This window comes from Thermobia domestica, chromosome 5 (assembly GCF_964235325.1).
Source record: "Thermobia domestica chromosome 5, izTheDome1.hap1.1, whole genome shotgun sequence".
Lineage (NCBI taxonomy): Eukaryota > Metazoa > Arthropoda > Insecta > Zygentoma > Lepismatidae > Thermobia > Thermobia domestica.
The window spans coordinates 177,721,460-177,747,030 of NC_137458.1; the positions used below are offsets into that span (position 1 = coordinate 177,721,460).

At 35.5% G+C, this 25,571-nt stretch overlaps 1 protein-coding gene across 1 annotated transcript in view; it reads left to right on the plus strand.

Annotated features, from left to right (window-relative positions):
- Positions 1 to 19,113, plus strand: part of LOC145685332 (tubulin beta-4B chain-like) — a 100,394-nt gene extending 81,281 nt beyond the window's left edge. The window contains exon 3 of the mRNA XM_081757708.1: positions 14,206 to 19,113. Coding sequence (XP_081613834.1) covers positions 14,206 to 15,477 — 1,272 coding nt within the window. The 3' untranslated portion in view covers positions 15,478 to 19,113. The remainder of the gene's footprint in view (positions 1 to 14,205) is intronic.
- Positions 19,114 to 25,571: the final 6,458 nt, after the last annotated feature.

A 25,571-nucleotide genomic window follows, 5' to 3' on the forward strand; every position in this document is an offset into this window, starting at 1 on the left:
GAAATAAGCCCAATCCGTTCCCTAAAATTTTAACAATTTGTCCTTCAACTCGGAGCTGTCGAGTAATTTTATCATTTCCATCTTCATTCGAGTTTAAGTAGCCTAAAGAAGAGAAATTCCAATACATCCAATATTCCTAGGGAAAAACTTCCAATACAGAAAACATCTAATATATGTTATTGGTATTGTCGGGTAGATAAATACCAATTCAAACATTATTACAGTTAATACAAATATATGGGCTAGCTAACAATTCAGGATACCTTTAGGATACCAGTGCACCAATCTCAACTAAATTTACTTCACCTTGCTGTAAACAGGAAATAACACTGCGATCAAACTCAGTAATGGTACAAATTTGAGACAAGAAACTCAAATATTTATAGAACTAACATTAAACTTACCCTACAAACGTAAGAATAAATGCACGCTATTAGAACAAATTAGCTAAATTTTCAAATTTCCTTTTCGCTCAGTCACGTCTCAGAAACACGTTTGTACAGTCTGAATTCGCAAACATGAAATGAAGTAACCGAATCTTCCAGTGTTTCCTGTTTTCCCCTACATTCCAGAGTTCACACATAGCGCCCATGTCATGCAGTTTCCTACTGGCTGCGTTTCAGCTTGCAATCACATTTACATGCAAAATCGAATTAATGGTAGAATATTTTGGAAGAAGAGGGCCGAGCAGAGCAGCAATTCTAGCAACCGGATAATAAAAGCCATTGACCTCAAATCCGGAAATAAGAGACAGATTCAAACCTAAATACAAAGATTTTCTGTATAAAGTAGAAAACGAATTCTAACCAAAGTATATACTATTTAATGAATAATATCGTTACAGTTTCGGGGGGGGGTATCTTTGCCTCCATAAGACACATTTTAAATTACAATTTCTAAGACCATAGCTTATGTATCCCAGAAAATGAGAGGATGTAATATCTATGAACCAATCAGATGCGTCCTTTCGTTTTTAACAATTTTAGTTGATTACATATTTGCAACTTTTAATGATGCAAGTTTCACTTGAAATCTTAACATTAATTGGCATACCTGTGTTATTATAATGAACAACTTTCACTTTTGAAAACCTCAAACTTTTAATTGGCTATCTGCTATAAAATACAAATGTGTTACCTTTTCTTACTTCAATGCTTTATCCAATATCCTTCTCCATACATTATATATATTTAGTCCACTATTCCAGTTCATAGGCTCCTCGCTCTCTTCCTTTGGTATCCATTCCACTTCTTTCCATTTTCTTATAATGCTCCTTCTTTCTCTTTCCAGCACCTGTACATCTTCCCAGTCTATTATATGTCCTTGTCTCCTTCACATGTTTATATATTGAATTACTATCCTTCTTCAATCTGACGTCATCCTTATGTTTAACCCTTTCCTGCAACCTCTTCCTGTTTCTCCTATATAATTCATATTACATTCTTTGCATTTAATTCTATATACAACTTTTTAATCACTTAGTTTAATTGAAAAAGGAGAGCAAGAGAAAAGAGGTCAGAAGGGAGAAGATAGGAAAAGAAGATACAGAAGAAGAAAAGAAAAGATAGTTTGGAATAGGGAGCATAGGAGAAAAACGAAGGTACTGAAGAACTTATTGAGAAAAGGAGGAGCCAGAGCATACAGAAAAGGGAATAGAAGAATGTTAGATTTATTGAAAAGGAAAAAGGAAAGGAAACGGAGATTAAACTAAGCGATGAAGGAGTAGTATAAAGAATTAAGTGCAAAGAATGTACTATGAGTTGTATAGCAGAAACAGGAAAGAGATTGGAGGAAAGGATTAAACAGCATAAGGGACGACGTGAGATTGAAGAGGAATAGTAACGTAATATATAAACATGTGAAGGGGATAGGACATGTAATAGATTGAGAAGATATAGAGGATCTGGAAAGAGAGAGAAGGAGCATTGTAAGAAAATGGGAAGAAGCGGAATGGAAATGAAAAAAGAGAGCGAGAAGCTTATGAACTGAAATAGTGGACTAAATGTACATAATGATGGAGGGTATTGGATAAAGCATAGAAGTCAGAAAATTTAACACAGGTGTATTTTATAGCAGATAGCCAATTAAAAGTTTAAGGTTTTCAAAAGTGAAAGTTGTTCATTATAATAACACAGGCGTGCCAATTAAATGAAGATTTCAAGTGGAAGTTGCATCATTAAAAGTTGCAAATATGTAATCAACTAAAAATTGTTAAAAATGAGACTCATGTGATTGGTTCTTAGATATTACCTCTTATTTTCTGAGATAATAAGCTGTAGTAATGCTTCTGATGGAGGCAAAGATACTTTGAGGAAACTGTAACGATATCATTTATTAAACATTATATGCTTTGGTCAGGATTCGGTCTAAAGCTAGAATGAGTGGTCTTCTGGAAAAGGACTTTTTAAAAGATCTTCAATATGAATATATGATAACCATTACTCATGATCCAATTTTTCAAATATTTTTAACGTTAATCTCTTTCTCTTAAAATATGTGTTTTATTTAGAAAAAGAACAAGAAGACACACACATTATCAGGTAAAGCTTGAAAATTCATTTTTAAGTAAAAGTATCTAACTTAACCTACTCTAAGCACTTCGGCTCCCTTTTAGTTCTTTGCTTAGTCATTCAAATGACAACCAGACTATTTTAAGGAATATACTACGCGTCAAAAATTGAACTGGAAAATGGGTTTCTATCTAGTGAACATAGGACGAGTTATTCTTTAATTTTACCTAGAGTCTGAGTGATTATTCTTATTATTATGACAAGCGAAGAAATTTATAATACCCTTTTTATTCATCTGGGTTTATGATATTAGTAATAATTCATTTATCCTTGTAAATAAAGTAGGAATTAATGACCTCTCAAGAAAGAAACAAAACATAAATAAATTACAAGAACCGAGCCGGAAATTAGGTGATAGGCATCCTGAATGTTTATGTAGACAAGGATGATTGCTATTATGATGGGGACTCTTGCAAGGGCTTGGACTAGGGAATGCTTTAGAGCAGATTCAGCGTGTCGCTGGTTATGGTTAGATTAGCATTAGTTTTATGATCACTTTTTTGTCTGAGAAGAATTCGTTGTCTCGTTCTAATTTATTTCCGGATCTACAAGTGTTATCGTTAGAATGATACCAAAACCTTCCTCAAGCATAATTGACTTAATGTAGATAGCATAATAATCAAGCTTAATGTAGATAGCGTAACCCATACAAAAAACTCGAACAAGTACACACCAGGCCCGCAACCACAGGGGGCTAGGAGGTTCTGGCCCCCACTAAACTTTTCGTAGCCCCTTCAGACCTTAACACAAAACGCTATTAATAATGCAAAAAACACAATTTAGCTACTTGTAAGAGAATTTTTAATGACTTGGCCACCCTAAGATATTCATGCCTCCCCAAACCTCTGTGGCTGGTTGCGGGCTTGGCACCCACAATAAAAAAAGATGGGAATAAAATTAAATAACAGTTTAAAAAATAATCATAAGCAGTTCAACTAAGGTTTAAATAATGTTCAACCAAACGGAACTAGAGACAAATAAACTCGATAATACTTTGGTGATATAGCAATAAACACTCCACATTTTATTAAATAAAAATTTGTCAATTTAGAACTTACCACAAAAACTGGTACCAGTTTACCGACATTTGAACCTAAATTAAAACCCAACACGCTAACCACAAAGTCACCAACTTATGATCGCTAACACCTGAGTTTCATTATTACCTAAATACGAAGAGTTTCAACAGGCTCCCAAAAAAACACTTCATGCTGAATCTTCGATATTAAATCACCCGACATGGCTTATTTTCAACATGCTGAGCCGTACTCTGTCCTTCCACTTCACCAAATTCCGGGGTTCATTGCATGGCGTGCATGTTGCACAGTTTCGTACTGTCTGGCACTTACCTTCCAATGATATATAGCTTTCAAATACCTTGTGAACTTAAGTATATTTCCCACCAACATATCTCATATAAAAGTCGAATAATTGGATTTCTCATTTCCTTCAAAAACTTCATTAATTCCAAATATTCCAATCTTACAGCAGTATATACGTGCCTTAGCCCACTTTTTTAAAGACTTGTTTTATTATTACATAGTAATTTGCATATGAAATACAATATTAATATAGCAGCAGTATATGAATATTATTATTACATGAATTACAGGATTAATGTGATATTAAGTGAAAGAAAAAAATATATGCAAGAATTTATACAGGAGAGGAATCAGAAATCGATCACAGAAGTCGATAGTAGTGCGGAAAGAATGCTGAGAGCGTCGTTGACGGAAGGGATTAAAGTTTTTCCCTTTAGCTTTGAAATTTATATACATTCAGAAAGTGCAATGTCCAGGTAGTTTGCAAATAACTTTTTCTTCCTAGCTGAAGGAAGTAAAGGTGCCTCTATTGAATTCTTGATAGTTTATTCTGTAGAGTGGTTTTGAGGAATGTAGCATTTACATTCAATCGTATTTACTGTTAACCATTTACATTCAATCGTATTTGCTGTTTGGTTGTTGGGTAGAATTTCAAGTCCAGTAGAAGAAAGATTCAAACTGTGGTAAATATAGGAACTATGTGACAGATTTTACTGATAGCAGTTTGAATTTGGGACCATATTGCCGCTGCAAACCCACATTGAGTTAATCGATGAACAAGATCTTCTTCATTACCACATGTGTCACTACAAGTAGTGTCACTGAATTTGAGACAGTGCTCTTTGACATTCGTGGGAAGAAGTTCGTTGGCAACCATATACCAAATCAAATGAACATATCGTGGAATTGATCTGCAAAAACATTTTCCCAAGTCTGAGACCAATTCTGTGGGTGCATGCAAGAACCTGATATGTTACAATTAAAGCATTTTCAAATAAATAGCTGCAAAATTTTCGGGATATAATACCTACATTTACTGCTTTGATCATTACATTTTGGTTTCAGTATTTAGTAAATAATCATAACATAATTTCCAGAAATCGCTGTTTGGTTATATGCGGAAATATTACGTACACAATTGTTGGAAAGAAAAATTGCATTTTCGACAGACAGTTCTTAGCGTGCATGAACCTATGTTACATGATGGTGACACTAGTCTCGATTGTCACCAGTTTCTTCCTCTGCTAGCGTTTCTATTTCGCTTTCTACGTCTGGATCTCTTTCGCAGGCCCGTATCCAGGAGGGTCTAGGGGGCAGGGCCCCTAAATTTTTGCTGCCCCCAAAAATTTTCACGGTAGGCTTGCAAATGAACCATAATATGGTGATGAACTATAATAGGATTGGATCTGCCCCCCCCCCTTATCTCAGCCGGGCACCCCTAAATTTTTGGGCTGCCTACCGGCCTGCTCTTTCCGTATGTTGACCTGCAGAAAGCTGTAATTTCTTTGGCGCTGGAGTAACACTCTGAATATACCTGCCACGTTCAAATCGTTCTGAACCGGCTTCCTTTGCACTCAAGTAGAACATTTATCCTAACTGCTCATAAATAACCATAAACGGCACGAGTAATATCTATAGGACGGGCTGTTGCCATCGCTAAACTTATACCAAACAATTGTGTATTTTCCTAATGTAACGAATTGCAACATTGCTTCTTTCCACCAGCTCATTCGAAAGATCATCCTCAACTAAAAGTATTTGTTGATTTATCTCTCTTATGTAATATGGAAACATGTGACTTACTTTAATGGTGTTCCGCTTCCTTTTAAGCCGTGTGAAGATGATTTGGTTGTGCTGATTTTACATTCGTAGTAGTTTCGCAATTCTGGTGAAATATAAGTAAGAAGCTTTCGCAAATCCTTTAGTTTCGAAGTAGACAAGTTTCTTCATCCGAAGAACAGAGCAAGCAATTCCTAGAGATGTGGGTGCTGGCCACGCACGGCAATGTTGATCGTTTGCCACTTATTTATATCGCAGAGTAAGCGATATGGACAATACTAGATTACTCCTTAGTACTTCTAATTTTGGAAGCTTTCTGTAACTGATTCACCTTGAACACATTCTTTGCAGAAGACTAATGATGAAATAACAGGAGAAAGGGAAAAGAGCACATTTCTCACCATTTCTGTTACTTGGAAAAGTTTTGCTCTTTTTGGTGTTCTAATAATGTCGACACTCTGATGTGGAGTGTATATTGCTGTTGTAGACCTTTCCTTCTTTGAAATAATTACGAAACTTCCTGTCACAATATAGGAAAGTACGACCAGGGAACGGAAAAAAATTGTGTTGTACATCATTAAATGTTCACTACAATGTCATTTGCATCAAGAGTGGAAAGAGTAGAATGAGGCGAGAACATATCAGGTTCTTGCACGCTACAAGCGTTAATTCCAATTTCTGACATTATGTTCGCACCAGCTTTTGGTGGACTTGTAAACTTCCCACAACTCTGAATTTTTTACAGGAAGTTGAATGACGTCTGGAGCCTTCATGAATGGTGATAACTCACTTTTCACAAAAATGTCACATATCAGGTTCTTGCATGCACCCACAGATTTTTTGTTGGGATGTTTCAATTCCATACAAGGAGGCTTAAGGTTTAATTGGTTGACGAATATGTTCAACAACGAAAATGTAAATTGAACAAAATCAGCTAATTCTTATTGATTTTGTGGTGCTGATCACGAATTTGAAAGTTATTTTCGAATATTAGCTCTACTTTTCGTTTTACAGGCATGTCTAATAATAGCGCTTTAAAAATAAATATATTCGCTTCGTTTGGGGTAAAATGTTACACTGATCCGGTAACACTGGAGAAATTATATGAACGCTTGGTTTCATTGTGTTCCTTATCTCAGTAGTGTTCTGCTATTGTTAGAAAAGACAGGTTTAGTGCAGTTATCAGCGTTTTGGGTGTGACGTTTGTGTAGTGCAGGACATAAAAATACAACTACAAGTACGCAAAAATACTGGTATTTCGAATGTATATTTTTAAATAGTTGTCGGAACTATTTCAAGTGGCATTTTGAGGATTTCAATAAACAAAAATGCTGCGAAATTGTGTAAACAGTGCGGATAGCTTCTGCTACGTGTGTGGGGAAGTGACATGTTTCTCACAAAAGCAGACTATAACACCACTAATAAGAAAAGCCTATCAATATTACTTTGGTTGTAAAATTGGAGACCAAGATAAATCTTGGGCACCCCACATTGTGTGTAACACTTGTGCCAGCAATCTAAGAAATTGAATTAATGGGAAGGGGCGCTCAATGCCTTTTGCAGTGCCCATGATTTAGAGGGAGCCAAGCGACCACATCAGAGACTGTTATTTTTGTATGGTTCCTTCCGTCAAGAAGGGAATTTCCACGAAAAAGAAGCGGGCCTTGATCTATCCTAACATTCCTTCTGCAATGCGCCCTGTTCCACATGGAGAAAGACTACCTGTTCCTGACCCACCTAAAGAATACGATTTTTTTTCTGATGATGATCAAGAAGTTGAAGCTCCTGAATCAAGTACTTCGAAGGACCCTACGTTTGTTGTAGAACCTCCATGTGAACCACATAGACTTACTCAAGAGGAACTAAGTGATCTAATCAGAGACTTGAACCTCTCGAAAAGCAAAGCCGAAATTTTAGCGTCACGCTTAAAGCAATGGAATTTATTGCAGGAAAAAGTAAATATTTTAGTGAATCGGAATAGGGAGATGTTCACTTCATTTTTTAGTATGGAAGACACACTTGTGGCATGTACAGATGTAAATGGTCTCATGAGGGCACTTAAAATTAATTACGAACCTACGGAGTGGAGGATCTTTATAGATTCGTCCAAGGTGAGTTTAAAGGCAGTGCTTTTACATATTGGAAATGAACTTCCTTCAATTCCTGTAGGTTACGCAGTTCATATGAAGGAATCTTATGAAAACTTGAAACGTTTACTTCAAGCCATTAAATATTATGATTTTCAGTGGCTCATTTGTGGTGACCTTAAAGTAATAGCACTGTTGCTAGGTATGCAGTTAGGGTATACAAAGTATTGTTGCTTTATATGTGAATGGGACAGTAGAAATCGTGGATCTCATTACCGCAAAAGTGATTGGAGTACCAGAGAAACTCTTCAGCCGGGAGTGAAAAATGTGCAGCATGAACCACTGGTAGATCGTAACCGAATTTTGCTTCCCCCTCTACATATTAAATTAGGTCTTATGAAAAGTTTTGTTAAGAACATGAACCAAGAGGACAAGTACCTGTAAGTACCTAAGAGGACAATTCCCTCGATTAAGTGATGCCAAAGTTAAAGAGGGTGTTTTCATAGGGCCACAGATTAGGCAACTATTCAAAGATCACAAGTTCGACGAAATTCTCCAAGGTGAGGAGAAAGCTGCGTGGGAAAGCTTAAAGAGTGTTTGTTCACAGTTCTTGGGAAGACACCGAGCAACAAATTACAAACAACTGGTAGCAAAGTTGTTATTGTGCTACGAAAATCTTGGTTGCAATATGTCTCTGAAACTCCACTTTCTTCATTCACATCTAGACTTCTTTCCCGAAGATTGTGGAGCAGTAAGTGACGAACATGGTGAGCGTTTCCATTGAGATATTGCAGCCATGGAGAAGAGATATAAGGGAAAGTGGAGTTCTAACATATTGGCCGACTACTGTTGGACTATTGCAAGGGATGCTCCAGATGTAACCTACAAAAGGCAAGCCAAGCGAAGACGCTCAAAATAAAATAAACATAATCCTGTACAAGGGATCACTTGAAACTTGTCTACATTGCAGTGTAGTTCTTGCACAAAAAGGTATTTGTACATATTTTTTCATGTTTTGATGTTAATACTGATTTTTATTACGGAATTGTTAATGTTTAACTTGACAACGGTTACTTTATTTTCTGTATCGCTGTGAAACTGGTATTTGCGCAATTTTGAAAAAGGAAGGACAAGGGTATAGAAAGCTATAGGTTAGGGTACTTCTTAACTCCCCAGCTTATCACATCACAGTGAAATAGATAAAAAAAAAAAGTGAAATGTAGGTTTTTACAAGGATTTTGCTTAAATGTTCTATAAATATTAATACATTTGTATATATACAGCTACTGTTGTACAAGGGCGTTTTTTTTCACAACCTGAGCTAAGAAAATTCTTCTATTATCATTTCCTTTCATATTATGCTTAAATGAATGTAAAAATCGCAATTTCAAAGAATGTACATACCATTGAGATAATATAGGTCTATATATTATCTCAATGGTACATACTTTCGATCAAAATTTGTTGAACAGTGTAATAGATAAAAACTCTTCACCGAAGATACTGAGGCTTGTTGTTCCGCAGTCATATAAATATAATGAGCAACCACTTCTCTAAAAATACCAATAGCAGCGAGGGATAGCATTAATGTATAGAGGCAATTTCTTACCTGTACGTTCAATACAATCAGCTAAGATGTTATGACTGGCCCAATTCATATTGTGTTGAATATTTTGAGATGATCGAAACTTGAATACAGTAGTTGCTTTACAGCCAATATATACAAACCTTAAGTCGCCATTTCCGGTTGTTTGGCAAGTATATGGATACTTGACTCAGAAGACTTGACCGTGACAAACAAACCTATTTCCAACACTAGTGAAACTTTTAGCAATATGAGAGTGCATAGGAAGGATATGTGCTAGGTACTATATTTTGGAACAGGCAAAGACATTTAGAATACACTCTGGATTGTAAGCCTATCTGACGAGATCTTTGAAGTTGGAGGACACTTCGTATAATATTAACTAACTTCTTATAATTTAATTGTATGGTATCAGCAATTAGAGGCGTAAAAGTTATCCCAAGAATTTTCAGTTTATCGACCATTCGTATTTGTGTGTTGTTGTAGACAAGTGACAGTATTTTAGTTTTTGCACGATTTCCCAGAGTGCCGGACAGATTCACATAGTCTTCAAGGCATGTTTCTACAGAATGAAAATCTTCTTGGTCCAGTTACATAATCCACAATGCTACAAATTGTTTATCTATGGCTCTGAAGAGGTATCCCTTGAGTATTTGCGGCAATGTGACTTAATAAAGAACTAAGGGAGATACTGAAATGGATCATGCTCAGTGGACAGCCTTGTACACTTCGTTTGATTTTTATGAGATCACTCAGAAAACCATTTATTTTGAGCTTTATTTGTGTTTCGTCTGTATAATACACGGATCTATCGTATGAATTTCTCCCATATGCAGAATATTTGCAGAAGTGTTCATATACAGGGTATTTCAAAACAACACCGACAAATTTCGGGAGGTGATTCCTGACACCAAGATAATACGAAAAGTATAGACCAACCTGGGTGCACAAATGCTTCCTTTCGGAGTTATAGATTGTCGAAAACATGAACAATGAATTTTAAACGTCCATAGCTCCGAAACTATGGGACTTAAAGTAGTCGGGTCAACTAGTATGTGCCCTATCCAAATATCCATGTTTCAGAAACTTGCGGTACTTCCGTGACAATTTTTACAGAGGTGGTTTGTGAGTACTTCAAATTATAAGACCGTAGCCAAACTCCTTTTCCAAAAGTTGTTGGAACATGTATTTTTGGATAGCCCACATATTAGTTCCTAAGTGAAGTCTTAACCCGACTACGGTAGGTTAATTTCGGAGCTATGGGCCTTAATTTCGGAGGAAGCATTTGTATACCCAGGTTGGTCTATGCTTTTCATCTTATCTTGATGTCAGGAATCACCTCCCAAACGTTGTCGGTGTTGTTTTGAAACATCTGATGAAAATCAAGACAGATAAAGCCGCAGGATTGTTTGCTAAATCTTGGCAATTAGCAATTAAATCTCGACTCGTTTGCAGAAGGTGGCAGATTTTCCTATCTCGTACACATGCAAATTAGTGCGGTCCAGCCAAGAATACCAAAAATGCATCAAGCAGAGAGCCAGAATTTTATAATCAAAATTCATTAACGTGATAGGTCTATAATCAGTGACCAAAGTTGCGAAACTAATTTTCGGAAGTACTGTCACATCTGGAAATTTATAATTTTGCACAGGCGCATCACTGAAATATTCTTTGACTAAGGCTGTTAAAGTTTCTCCTACCAAAGTGAAGAAGCGTTGGTACTATTCTGCTGGAAATCCATCAATACTACGAGATTTGTTACAAGGTTCGTGCATCACAGCAGATTCTATTTCTTCTTTCGTAATTAGGATGTCCATTGTTCAAGAGGAATCATAGTCTAACACTGGAGAAAGGTTGTTGAGGATTTGTTGTTCGGCATTTGCTTTACCGCACTCTCCAAATAGGGTATTACAATTGTGGTAGGTATAAAATGCGTTTTTGATTTTAGGGTAGGAAGAAAATGCGTTCCCGTCATCGTCTTGAATGCGTGCTAATAATTTACTTGCACCAAACTTATAATGAGCTCCATATAGTAATAAAAGATGTCAACGATTTAACTAATATATATGTACAGTATTTTTCAAATACATTTGATTTGTATTTAACATTTTTAAATCATACTTTTGTGTGGCTTTCTTTAGTAATCTCGCTGTTGTCGAAAAGTATTTTCTTCAAAATGTGAAAAGCTGATGAAACAGAAAAAAATAAAGTTTAATACCGACCATGGGCGGTGATTAGGGGGGCAAAGGGGGGCAGTTGCCCCCTCACTTTTTTGAAGTGACCAATTAATGTATATAATTTCATTTGGAAATGTAAAGTTATTGTAGCTATGTATTTGGTCTAGGAATTAATTCGTGCGGTTTTTAATAAAAATTGAAGCTTTATTTCAAAAACAAAGTAAATGAATACGTTAACAAAAATATTGTCCATCGCTAGCCACTACTTTCTCCCATCTTTCAGGCAATTTACGGATTCCGTGTCGAAAGAATTCCTCATCTTTTGACGCAATCTAATCAAAGATCCATTTTTCGATATTTTCTGAAGAAGTGAACCGCTGTCCAATCAAATCGTTATTCACGCAATCGATCAAGTAGTAGTCAGACGGAGCAGTGTCTGGTGAATATCGCGGGTGGAGTAACACTTTCCATCCGACATTTTCCAAATAGGTTTTGACCGGTTTTGCGACATGTGGTCGAGCGTTATCATCTTGATAAATAAGTTTATTATGCCTGTTATTCCATTCTGGTCGTTTTCAGGCCAGAGCTTGCTTCAAACGCATTAATTGTTGTCGATAGCGGTGTCCATTAATAGTTTCACCAAGTTTCAGAAGTTCATAGTACACCACACGTTTCAAATCCCACCATATATACAGCATAACCTTTGCACAATGAATATCTCGTTTCGGTTGTGAAGGACCTGGTTCACCTTGCTTCACCCAGGCCTTTTTTCGTTTAGGATTCTCGTAATGAATCCACTTCTCATCACCAGTTACAATTCGATGCAAAAATCCCTTCCTTTTCTGTCTTTGAAGCAGCAATTCGCAAACGGTTTTTCTTCTTTCAACGTCTTTCTTTTCAATTCATGTGAAACCCAATAAGACATCTTTTGAATCATTCCTATGGCTTTGAGACGTTTGGAAACTGTTGTTTGCTCAACTCCAAATGCTTCTGCAAGTTCGTCCTGCGTTTGACACGAATCCTGATCAAGCAATGCTCTCAATTCTTCATCTTCAAATTCTTTTGGCTGTCCAAATTGCTTTTGGTCTTCCAAGCTGAAATCACCACCTTTAAACCGTGCAAACCACTTCTGACACGTTCGCTCAGCTAGAGCATGGTCACCAAACACTTCCACTAAAATATTATGACTTGCGGTAGCACTTTTCTTCATGTTAAAGCAATGAAGAATAACTCCCCGCAAAAACACTTTATCAGGCACAAAATGCGCCATTTTCAGTTGAAGAAAAAATGTTGTTGTTTCCGCTTCAAGCAACTGACATATACTAAACAAGATGCTCAATGACAGTAGTTTTCAACGCATGTTTGGATCAACGAAACTATGGGACAATAAGCTAGTTACGCCATCTTTTGTAAAACCGCACGAATTAATTCCTAGACCAAATATTACTAATTCATAGAAAAAATGATGTTATATAATATTCGCCGTTGTTTGAGTACGTATTGGTTGTCTTCCCGTGGAGTTAAGAAAGCTACAGGAATTGCGTTTTAATTGCCACGGAAAATGACCCAAAATTTAATCGAACTATTCCAGTGTACTTTCATTTCTTCTTACAAAGGCTCGATATGTTAGTCAGTCGCTTTGAAACTAACTGAAATAATATTTCGAAAAAAAAAGTCTTTCACAAGTTATTCTTTATTTGCACAAAAACTGACAATTCCTAAAATGTCTTTTCTTCTTTCTAATAGTAAGGAATAGTGATTAAAAAGAGAGTAATAAGAAACAACTTCTACCTTTTCCATTGGTTTGCAGTGTAATATACGAGTGAAGTGGTGTGTTTAGGGTTGTACGAGTGTATATATAATTAAATTTAGTGAATTCAACATAATTCTAGGTTTTAGGATTATTGTGCATAACTGGAGTATGGAGTGATTCTAAGTATTATTGTGTTTTGATGTGTTCCAAGAAGGTGAAAACTGCACCTAATGGCAACGAACATGTTTCGGGAAGCTGCAAAAGTATTTCTTTAAATGTCGTAGCATATGCTTCTAGTATTTACTGTCTTTCTAATAGTAATAACATACATTCAATAGCACGTGTGGAATTAACAATGTAAGTTGTTCATTAATCCCCAGTTTCAATATAACTTTTACAAAACAAGCTTCATTATTCATTACTGTTATTAATATTGTCCTTTCTATTTATTTGTTTTGCAAATTCGTTATTAAATAATCTGATCACACAATCTTTCAGACAGAATTTTAAGATGTTCATGAACAAGAAATCAAACTTCTTCCTTCACCTTCGTTGTTTAAGAGTACAAAGGGCTAGTACCTACTTCCGTTGTCTTGTCAATTTACTTAATAAAATATGAAATACGACATACGGTATTTTAACTGAAAAAGATGCTATCCTATTAGTTATACAACCTTTCGTCGAACAAAGTATTAGAATCAACTAGGGAAACTAACATTGATATACAAATATTCACAGCATGTTCTGCCCCCCATTTTTAACGTCCAATCGCCGCCACTGATACCGACATGTAAAAAAATCGTGATTTTACCTTGTACGTAATTATTGATCATTTTCATAATAAGTCATAATAGTTACTACGTCATTTGGAGATGCTTATGAAGGTCTACATTTGATACATATTTCATTTTTGTGTATTTATTATTTTTCAGTTCTGGGAAGTGATATCAGACGAACATGGGGTTGATCCTGAAGGACATTTCTATGGTGAAACAAGTTTACAATTGGAAAGAATTAATGTTTATTACAATGAGGGCTGTAATGGTAATTTTGTGCCACGTGCAATACTGACAGATCTTGAACCTGGTACTTTAGATTCTGTGCGATCAGGACCTTTTGGTCAACTTTTTAGACCTGACAACTTTATCTCTGGTAGTGGTGGTGCTTCTAATAATTGGGCTAAGGGCTATTATACAGAAGGTGCTGAGGTATTCGATTCTGTGTTTGATACTGTAAGAAGAGAAGCTGAATCTTGTGATTATCTTCAAGGATTTCAATTAGTTCATTCGTTAGGAGGTGGAACTGGGTCTGGTTTGGGAACTTTGCTTCTATCACAAATTCGAGAAGAATATTCAGATAGAATGATAAATTCATTTGCAGTCATACCATCTCCTAAAGTTTCCGAGATTGTGGTTGAACCATACAATACAATGCTTGCAATGCATCAGTTGATTGAAAATACTGATATGACATATTGTATCGATAATGAAGCTTTGTACGATATTTGCTTGAGAACACTTAAAATTAATCAACCAACCTATGCAGACTTGAATCACCTTGTATCTCTTACAATGTCTGGAGTAACTACTTGTCTTAGGTTTCCGGGTCAATTAAATGCAGATCTGCGTAAACTTGCAGTGAATATGATTCCATTCCCGCGACTTCATTTCTTAATACCTGGGTTTGCTCCACTCACATCAAGGGCAGGTATTCCGTACCGTGCAATTACAGTTCCTGAACTCATACAACAATTGTTTGACTCCAAAAATTTGATGACAGCTTGTGATCCATTAAGCGGATTATATCTAACTGTTGCGACTGTGTTCAGAGGTAAATTATCGATGAGAGTTGTAGATGAGCAAGTACTGAACGTGCAAAACAAGAACAGCGATAATTTTATCGAGTGGATTCCCAACAATGTAAAGACAGCTGTATGTGACATCCCTCCAAGCGGTCTCAGAATGTCTGCAACATTTATCGGTAACTCAACATCTATTGTGTCATCTTTCAAACGCATAGGAGAACAGTATGTACCAATGTTCAAAAGGAAAGCATTTTTACATTGGTACACGAGTGAAGGTATGGACGAACTCGAATTCACGGAAGCTGAGGCAAATCTGAATGATCTCGTATCTGAATATCTGCAATGCCAAGAAACTACAGCTGAAGATACCTATGAAACAATATACAAAAATATTATTTAGTGTTATACTCTGTACTTCGTTTTATTATAGATTTCAAATTATGACGTTTGAGAGTAGTTTTTCTTTTTTGTAAATAATTTATGTATTAGGTCTAATTATTTAGGATTTCTTTTAAAGCTAACATGTATCGATTGCATATCGTACTGTATACATTTTAACTTAACTTTATTTCTTTCATTGAAAATGACTTTTTCAAATCATATATTCGGAAAACTCTTCTTGATATATCGTTAAATTACAATCAACGAACCAACTATACAACACACACATCCATTGTACACCCTGTTAGAAAGATATGTGCATGATAGATGTTCATTTTAGATCCAAGATACGTCCATTATATGTTTGCTTGTGACTTCTTTTAACTACTCTTGAATTCAATTACATACATGTAATATCCACATGCCGCTCTTTTTAGACATATTAAGAACTTTCATGGATATTAAACAACTACAAAAAATTTAGCAGCCCATTTGTTTACTTGAATTTATAAACACTGGATTATATTCCCATTAACTCCAGTAAGACATACAAAATCTTCACTATCATATATATAGATTACAAACCTCGTCTGCTTTTCTTCTTGAATATATGAAAAGTAAAAAAAAAAAAAAAAAAAAAACTGTTGAGAAGACTACGATACCATCACATTATTATATAGGATGACTAGGCTATCACAAACGAAATTTAAACGAGTGTTCAAGCTTTCCCGACTTTTATGCGGTATACAAGTATATGTATCTAGTACTTACATTTGACTAAGTTAACCTATAATCAAGATTAATTTTGTCTTATCTGCTGATGTTCTTAACTTTATATTAATTGTTCAATAATTCAAACGCTTTTCACATGGTTATGTCCAATTTGAAACCCTTTGCGAATGAATGAACTTGAGTATAAGTACCATTCGTAATTAGACCAAATATGGGAATCCAGAGATGTTTAACCCTTTTGGGATCCTATGGTACAATTTGTACCATACGCGTTTTTCATGGTACATTGCGTTATTTCTCTTCTATTTGAGCTTTTTCGTCCGGGTTTTTTTGTTTTCCAAGTCCAGAGGCCTTGTAGAAAACATTAAGTATGGTTTCAGACCGTCCTGCGTCCAGACATAGGAGGTGATGACGTCATAAGTCAAAAATTTATTTTCTCATTTTCTAAGCCTATGTTCAATATTTTTTGGCGGGCTTATTTTTCTATGTAGATTGAAACTTTGCACAAACATTCAGTCCACCGAGTAGTATTTACCAGATTTTTTGTTCCGATGTCAGTGCTAAAATAGGGGGGAACCAGAGGGGCAAAGGGGTAAAAAAAGGGATTTTTTTACCCCCAAAATCCCGTTTTTCGTAATTTTCCCGCCTTACATACATGATAAGACCACGTGAGTCATACCATCTGAAAGGCAGTTCCATTCTGAAGAGAACGACTGTCGAATTATTATCCTAAGGTAATTAGGGATGTCTCAGGGATTTTTTTTAAAAATATACTTCTATATAGGGAAAAATGGGACACTGTCGGTATATATATTTTTTGGCGGGCTTATTTTTGAGCGCAGAAGAATGAAATTTTGCACAAACATTCAGTCCACCGAGTAGTATTTACCAGATTTTTTGTTCCGATGTCAGTGTTAAAACAGGGGGGAAACCAGAGGGGCAAAGGGTTAAAAAGGGGATTTTTTACCTCAGAAATCCCGTTTTTCGTCATTTTCCCGCCTCACATACATGATAGAACCACGTGAGTCATAGCGTCTGAAAGGCAGTTCCATTCTGAAGAGAACGACGGTCAAATTATTATTCTAGGGTAATTAGGGCCGTCTCAGTGAATTTTTATCCAAATATACTTCTGTATAGGGTAAAAGTGGGGCATGGTAGGGAAATTTTTTCTGGCGGGCCTATTTTTTCACGTAGAAGATTGAAATTTTGCACAAACATTCAGTCCACCGAGTAGTATGTACCAGAAGTTTTTTTTCGATTTCTGCGTAAAAACAGGGGGATCCAGAGGGGCAAAAGTTGAAAAAAGGGAAATTTTGCCCCCAAAAATCCCTTTTTTCAGGAATTTCCCGCCTTAGATACATGATGGAGACATGTGAATGGTACCGCCTGAAAGACAGTTCTATTCTGAAGAGAATGATTGGCGAATTATAGTCCTAGGGTAATTAGGGATGTCTCAGGAATTTTTTTCCCTCAGATCATAGTGTTTTATGGTAATTTGGGGCATTGTGGGAATTTTTGGTACAAATTCTCTCGCCCTTACTATTCAAGATAGAAACTTGAAATTTGGCACACACATTCAGTATACCAAGTACTATTTATCAGATTTTTTTAGATGGCTACGATCACACAGGGGGTCCAGGGGGGCCAAAGTTCGAGAAAAATTTTTTCCCTCCGAAATTTTCACTTTGACATTTTTTCCCGCTTCTGGTATATGGTATGTGCATGCAAGTGATACTATTTGAAAGCCAGCTCTATTCTGAAGAGAACGAGGTATGGACCATGATCCTAGGATAAATAGTGACGATGCAGTAGCTGCTTGACTGAAAGTCTAAAAAATAGCCCAAAATGCCAGGATCCCAAAGGGGTTAATAGACGTTAAGTGCTGTATGGAAAAGCTGAGAAAGGTTTTGGTTTGATTTTAGGAAAGATAATATTTTCAGTGAAAATTATTAAAATGGAAAGAACGGTGAAGATTAGCAGGGCTGTTGTGCAGGAGTAGTGGTATTAGGATACTTGAATGATACCCTGTTTTGTTTGATAATTCAAATAGCTTCTTCAGTGCGAAAAATGAAGTGCTACCAGAACCCACTAAAATCAAGTTGAAGTGCGTTTTCATATCAATACATTTCTTGTGAGATGTTTTCAAGAACATTGCGTACCATGTTAAAATCGATCATGAGAACCATCTGAAAGTAAGAATTAACGAGGCAATAACACTATTACATCAGATATGCTCCACGTGATCTGATGTGAAATTGTTGCACGTGTGTCGTCCTATGAATGGTGCACACACAGAAACATCTGATATGCAGCCACATTTTAACATGTTTTTTTGTCACATCATATTATAGTGGATTTTTTTAACACTACATTATTTTTGTACTGAATAAACTGAGTTACTCCTTGAACTATTTGAGTCAAACAAAATGGTATATAATCTAACCACCCAAGTACCATCACTGCTTCACAACAGCTCCACTATTATTTCTCAAAGAATCGTACCTCATTTGCATACTTATTTGTTAAAAATTGTCGAAAATACTTTTAAGTAATTTTTATTAATACTTTACTACTAAACTTAGCCTTATGTTTCTTAACCTACCTTTGAAGAAGGTACACGGCAAATCCGAATAAATGGAAGAATTATACTATATCTAATGAAAGAAGTAAGACAATATTGTATTAAAATAATGTGGTGTAGTTTTTACGTAATATTGGAAAGTTTCATATTTTATTATTGATTGTTATATTCTTGTATTTCACTCTTTTACACAAATTAGATTTGTCATGTGTGTTGCACATAATTGTCATTTCTAACATTATACAAATAAGATACACAATAATTTAGCATTGTAAATGTCAGCTTGTAAACTTCCTATGCAAATAACTAAATAGAAAACTTATGTTAATACATATAAAGTGATTATAGCTTCTTTTAATAAATCCTTATGATATGGTTTTCTTTCTAACAGTGACGATCTTATATTGACGTCATTGACCCTCGGAGTCACCGCAATTTCTTAAAGGAATGCTTTTTTATCATGAAATATTATGAATTTCAAAACATATTTTTCTTGTCGATTGTCAACCATTCTTTGTGTCATCATCAGCCACTCATTACATGAAATCAACCATTCCCATGTTAAGATCTTAACCACTGTCACTACTGATTCTTACATTGTGTTAGTTCTAAATGATGACTTAATATTTAATAAAATTTGTAGTTTCCTTACGTGTTAGTGTACAACAGCGTTTCTTTTCACCGTTGAGTGGAACTGGAAAGTGGTAGGTACTGATGGTAACGACAACAATGTGAGAATCAATTCTGTAGTTAAATGCTAGCCATTTCTATCCCAAAGAAATTGTTATTTACATGTAGCTATATATTTATCCATTCTAGCTATTTTGTCATTTGTGAATATTTATACCTTCTATTATAGATTCCTTTAAATATAGACAATCTTGCATTTCATCCTCTACAAACACGTATGTTTCAACGCCATTTAAAGAATGTTCAGAAAGCTACGTGTCATTACTGAAATGATTTGATATGAACGGAAGTCAAGTGTTAAATTCTAAATTACAAATTTGATTACAAATGCTCTTCATACACATTTCTTCGCGATGGAAATAGTCAACTTGTAATATTTGTATTTAAACGACAAGTTGCTAAATACACTGCACACCGAGTATTTTTCCTCTTTCGTAACAGTTATGTCTTATCGTAGTGGCTCAAGCGTCGGTTTCACAAGTTTGGAATTCTGAGTTCGATTCCTGCTGAATTAATTAAGGAACTTTTGTCACTTTCAATATTGATACTTGCTATATATATAATAATATGAAAAATATTAAATTGTTCTCGGTCTTAGAGTTGAGACGACTTTCCTGACATCACGCGCTATACGTAGTAAAGTGAAATACTACCAACATGTCTTCAAAATAACGTCAGCTGTATCAACTATGATTCGTACTGTCTGGGAACATAACGTGTTCAACAAACAATTGATGAATATATAATACACACAGGCCCGCAACGAGAGAGGGGCTAGGAGGGCCAGGCTCCCCTAAACTTTTCGTAGCCCCTCCATACCTCAACACAAAAACACAACTTAGATATGTGTAAGAGAATTTTTAATGACTTAGCCCCCTAACATATTCATGGCTCCCCAAACTTCTATGGCTGGTTGAGGGCCTGAATACACAGGGGACGCGGCAGAAATACTAAACGGCACAAGTTCTAAAAATCATTTCGCGGCACAAGTCCTAAACGGTACTGGATCTAAAAATCTCTTGTGGCGCTACCATCGCGTCCTTACCAAGAATGCTGTCAATCTGTTAGTCAAAGTTTTAGACTGCTTCATATTACAGAACCTTAGTTCTTACAAGTAATTTGTATAAATACATATTCTATCGTTCTGAACTATAATAAATAAATAAATAAATAAATAAATAAAATGAAGCATATTGTCCTTTCTTGCTCTATCCATGATATATTTCTATGGTGACAAAATTTTACTTCCTTCCAAATGTGATTCCCAGATCTTTCATAATGTCTGTTTTTCTCTATTTCCACACCATTGACCTCATATTAGTAACATAATATTGTGTTTTAGTTATGTACGTCATAAATTTTGCTTTCCTTGTGGTCTTTTGAAGTAAATTATTTTTACACATATATTTATTTATACAAGTCTTTCTGTAGCAAATAGTTGTCATACTCGTAATTAACTACTCCTTACTCGTTATCATTATTAATAATTTTAGTATTACTAACATAGTTGTTACCGTTAGAATTAAATACGTTCATAATAGTATCATATATACTGAAATGCTTTATCGAATATTTAAGTCTGTAGTTTGTAGCAGGGGTGGCCACAGAAGTTAATGGCTTATAGCCCATAGTGCTTCACTGAAATTTTAGAGGATCTTTGAAAAGCAACTTAATTGAAATTAATGAGAAACTTAGATACAGTATATTTGAAATAAATTTATTTAATACAAGAACATTACGTTTATTTAAGGCGACAACCATGGTAAGGGAAGCGATGTATTAAAGTACAAACCATTGAAATAGTGTAGAAGCAATAGCTTTTTTTGTTTGTTTGTTTGTTTGTTTGTTTTGTTTTGTTTTGAGTTTTGTGTCCTCATACAAAGTCGTGATTACGAAGGAGGGATTCAACTTTGTAAGATTGCCAGATTGCCAATGGCAAGAAGTGGACCGAAGTGAATGAAATTGCGCACAGATATTGTAGACGTAAAATGAGGGAATACGTGTTTCGTATTTTCCTAGAAAAAACGGTTGGGTGGGGCACGGACCCCTCCAAACCTTTGATTAATAAATATCAAAAATGCTAATAACAGTATGTCAGAAGTGCCTAAAGGACATGAAGAACTGCAAGGAAACTTTGTGTAGGGACAGTACTCAAAAAATAAAATAACAGTTTTTTTTTTTTTTTTTTTTAATTTTCTTCGGAAAAGCAAGACGCAGCCACTCAAAATTTTGAAAGTTGATGCCCGAAAGGCAAGAAGAAGTAGACCGAAGTGAATGAAATTGTACACAGACATTGTAGACGTAAGATTAGGGAATACCTGATTCGTATTTTCCTGCAAAAGAAAAGAAAGAAAATGTTGGGTGGACCGAAGCGTTGGGTGTGAGTGGAGAAAAGAGTGGACATAAGCGAATGAAATTGTGTGAAGATATTATAAATAAAATAAGGTCTTCCGCAGTGGTGTAGGGAAGGGGTGGGCCCAGGTGGGCCAAGCCCCCCTTCCCCAAAGGGTTCTGACAATTTACTTTGGTGCTTCGATGTTTAATTTTTTTCTTAAAAAAAAAAAAAAAAAAAAAAAAAACAATTTCCTTCCACGTACTCTATTTCAGTGCATAACATGCCACTAAACACTTTCTAGACAAGCTGAATGAAAGAAAGGACAGGTAATGTTTTCGTTTCATTCAAATGAAAAATATTTGAGGAAAAAATATTAACAGGAGAGGGTGCAAAACAATAGTAAAAACTTGTAGCATGTGACTATCTCATAACAATCTCTGATGTATAATCAATTGGAGCAATTCAGAAGATTTGCTTAAGTTAGACGAGTTCAGGGTGTCGAAATAAGAACTTCCTTTGCAATTGCAAAATGTCGCAAAACGTTTTACAAAAGTGGTTAAAGCGGAAAAAAGGCAATTGTGTTAATTTCGGTGAGGAAAATGTGCAAAGAAACCAAAAAACAACAGAAAAAAGTGTAAACAAGATATTAATTTAGGGGAAGACTAACAAAACATTTTTGAAAAACGCCTAGAACGAAAAAATTATAATAGTGATGTGTGGAAAAACAGCAATTAAGAAGCACCGAAGAAATACCTAGAGAAGTCAGCACTTCAGAAAAAGATATAATAATAATAATAATAATAATAATAATAATAATAATAATAATAATAATAATAATAATAATAATAATAATAATAATAATAATAATAATAATAATAATATTAAAACTAAACATTCTGACGGAACAAACGCATATATATATATATATATATATATATATATATATATATATATATATATATATATATATATATATATATATAACAGTAGGGCCCCCCCAAATAACAATCCTGGCTACGCTACTGGTCTTCCGTGGTCAACAAGTGTTCCCATCCGATTTCTTCAAATTTGGCACATCAACAGTAAGCACAAACAGTATAGCGTATTTTATAGTATTTCGGGAGGCTTCTTTCATCTTACAATGTTTTTCCGCATAAACAAACCCACGTGTAAATTTATTTTCTGTTTACTGTTGATGTGCCAAATTTGAAGACACTAGGGAAATTCGAGAGCCTCTACTTTGCATCTAGACACAATTTTATTTGCTTCGGTCCATTCCTTCCTTAGCTACTACGATAATATTTACTTTTTTTTCGAGGGGGCCTTATCCCCATAACTGTTTTCCGCACAAACTAAAAACATTTTTTTTTTTTTTTTTGCACAAAGTTTCGTTGTAGTTCTTCATATCCTTTAGGAACTTCTAATACACACTTATTTGCACCTTTCATATTTCCCTAGGGATGGGCACGAATCGAGCGAAAACTCGACTCGATTCGAAAACTCGAAGCGAATTTGAGTTGAGTTTCAAGTCGAGTCAAAGGTAATTTTCTCGAGTCGAGTTCCGAGCCGAGTCACTGTTTTGAGGTCCAGTTTCGAGTCGAATCGAGTTTGATAACTGGATCGCTCGTTTAGCTCGTTTTAACTCGTTTTGAAATCATGGCCTGATTAGACTGGAAAGCGAAAGCTATGAGAAATGTATGCAGTAATGTACAATATTTTTAGTGTTGCTCACGGGATGGGACACTGCTTGCATCTCGTCTCGTCTCGATTAACAAGACGATCATTGATTTTTCTAACGGGACAGTCTCAAATGTCATGAACACCAATATAAGTATATACTGTAGTTCATATCACCAAGACTGAGACCGGCACAGTCGAAGTTTTGAGCCGAAGCAGAAGCCCAACCCGGGTAGTGATGTTAAGCGGCTCAGCTCGGTTCAACTGAGCGAACAGCTCGAGCCGGCTCGGTTGGGGTGAGCCATCATCTCGGTTTATTTCGGCTCGGTTGGGTAAGCTGTTGGCTCGGCTCGATAGTAAATGAACTGTGAGCCGAGCAGTTTCGAACATGTTTGGCCAGCGCCCTCTAACTTTTAACTATGTTGGTTCGACCCCGGATACTTGCTCCTCCGGAACTCAAACCCAGAACCTCGTGAAAAATGTCCTTGCTTCCTAGACTTCACAATTACCGAGGTCAGAAGTATACTAGTTTTTAGTATTCAGATGCAAATCGCCTATATTTCATGTTTATACACGATAGAGGTCTGCATGGGCCGGAATTTTAGCCCGGGCCCGACCCTGAATTTCTAATGTTAGGCCCGACCGGAGTTCGAAATATGTTTTAGCATTTAGGCCCCAGCTCGTGTGATAATCAAATGAGCCCGAAATAAGCCTGAATTACAGAAATTTAATAATGAACGCAAAATTACATTTCTGTTTACAGCAATTAGAAGTTTGATTTTGAAGTTGTGCTGTAATATTTCTCCAGAAAGAACGGTACAATAAATATCCTTGTATACACGACTCCAAAAGTGCATTACCACCTGCAATTCTCCTTTTCCTGCAATAGCAGGCAACCCAAAAAGCTCGGCGGTTGGGTTGGTTGCGAATTCGAAAGGCGTTGGTCAAAACCTCAATTTTGTCACAAACATATCAGTGTGGCAAACTGCAAATAAGGGAATAAAACAAACTGTTAAGAATGACAATTTTATTATTGTGATGGAGTTGGATGACATCAAAAGTTACAAAATGACTTACTTAAGCAGTTCAAACAAGATGAATGGTAAGAAACAGATATCAGAAGAAAGCATTTCTCTCTTTCCCCCGCCCCACCCAAAAAAGAAACTCATAAAAAGAAAAAGTTACATAATATAAAAGTTTCATATAAAAGCCTAACAGCACAAAAGCAAATATCTACACGAAACGAAAAAGACAAACACAGAATAGGGGACACCAGTGGCGTAGCAGACTTGCGGCCTTCCCATGCAAGATAAAGAGACAAGACCTTGTTGTAAACCCCATTGTTATAATAATAATAATAATAATAATAATAATAATAATAATAATAATAATAATAATAATAATAATTATTATTATTATTATTATTATTATTATTATTATTATTATTATTATTAGAAAGTCGTTTCCTTTTCTAAATCTCTGACTCTCCCTCAGAGCATAAATGCATATAGCGATCATGTGTGCACCTTTTGTCAATTAGCGGTCCCAAAGGCCAAAAGGGATGGAAATCTCCAAGGAAGAGAAACGAAAAACTTTCTTACGGTAAATTCTAGTTCAAAGTTCGAAGAACTTGCTTTTCCATGTGATTTTTTGTTTCTTTCTTCAGGGAACAAAAAAGTTCTAGCGCCTAAGAAATTACATCATATAATATTGAAAATTTGCAAGTGGATATATTTACATTGCAATGTTTGGTAATAAAGATATTATGATTAGAAAACAATCTTGCAAAAAGTAAGTTTAATTTCTTCATCCATCGCAAGTCTTAGGGGACCTTTATACCTCGCATCCCCACTCCCCGAATATCGTTATCGAAAATTTAGAATGATTATATTCATGTTCATATATTTGCGATATCGAATGTTGATATATGATAATATAGATATCGATGATAGCGATATATCGACATATCACAGGCCCAGATTCCGAGAAGTGATGCTTGAAATATACCGGAATCAACAATCAAATTCTAAATAAGTTTTTCATTTCCGTATCCAATGTTGAGGGGCAAGGGTGGGAGTCTACTTAGCTACAGAGGCCA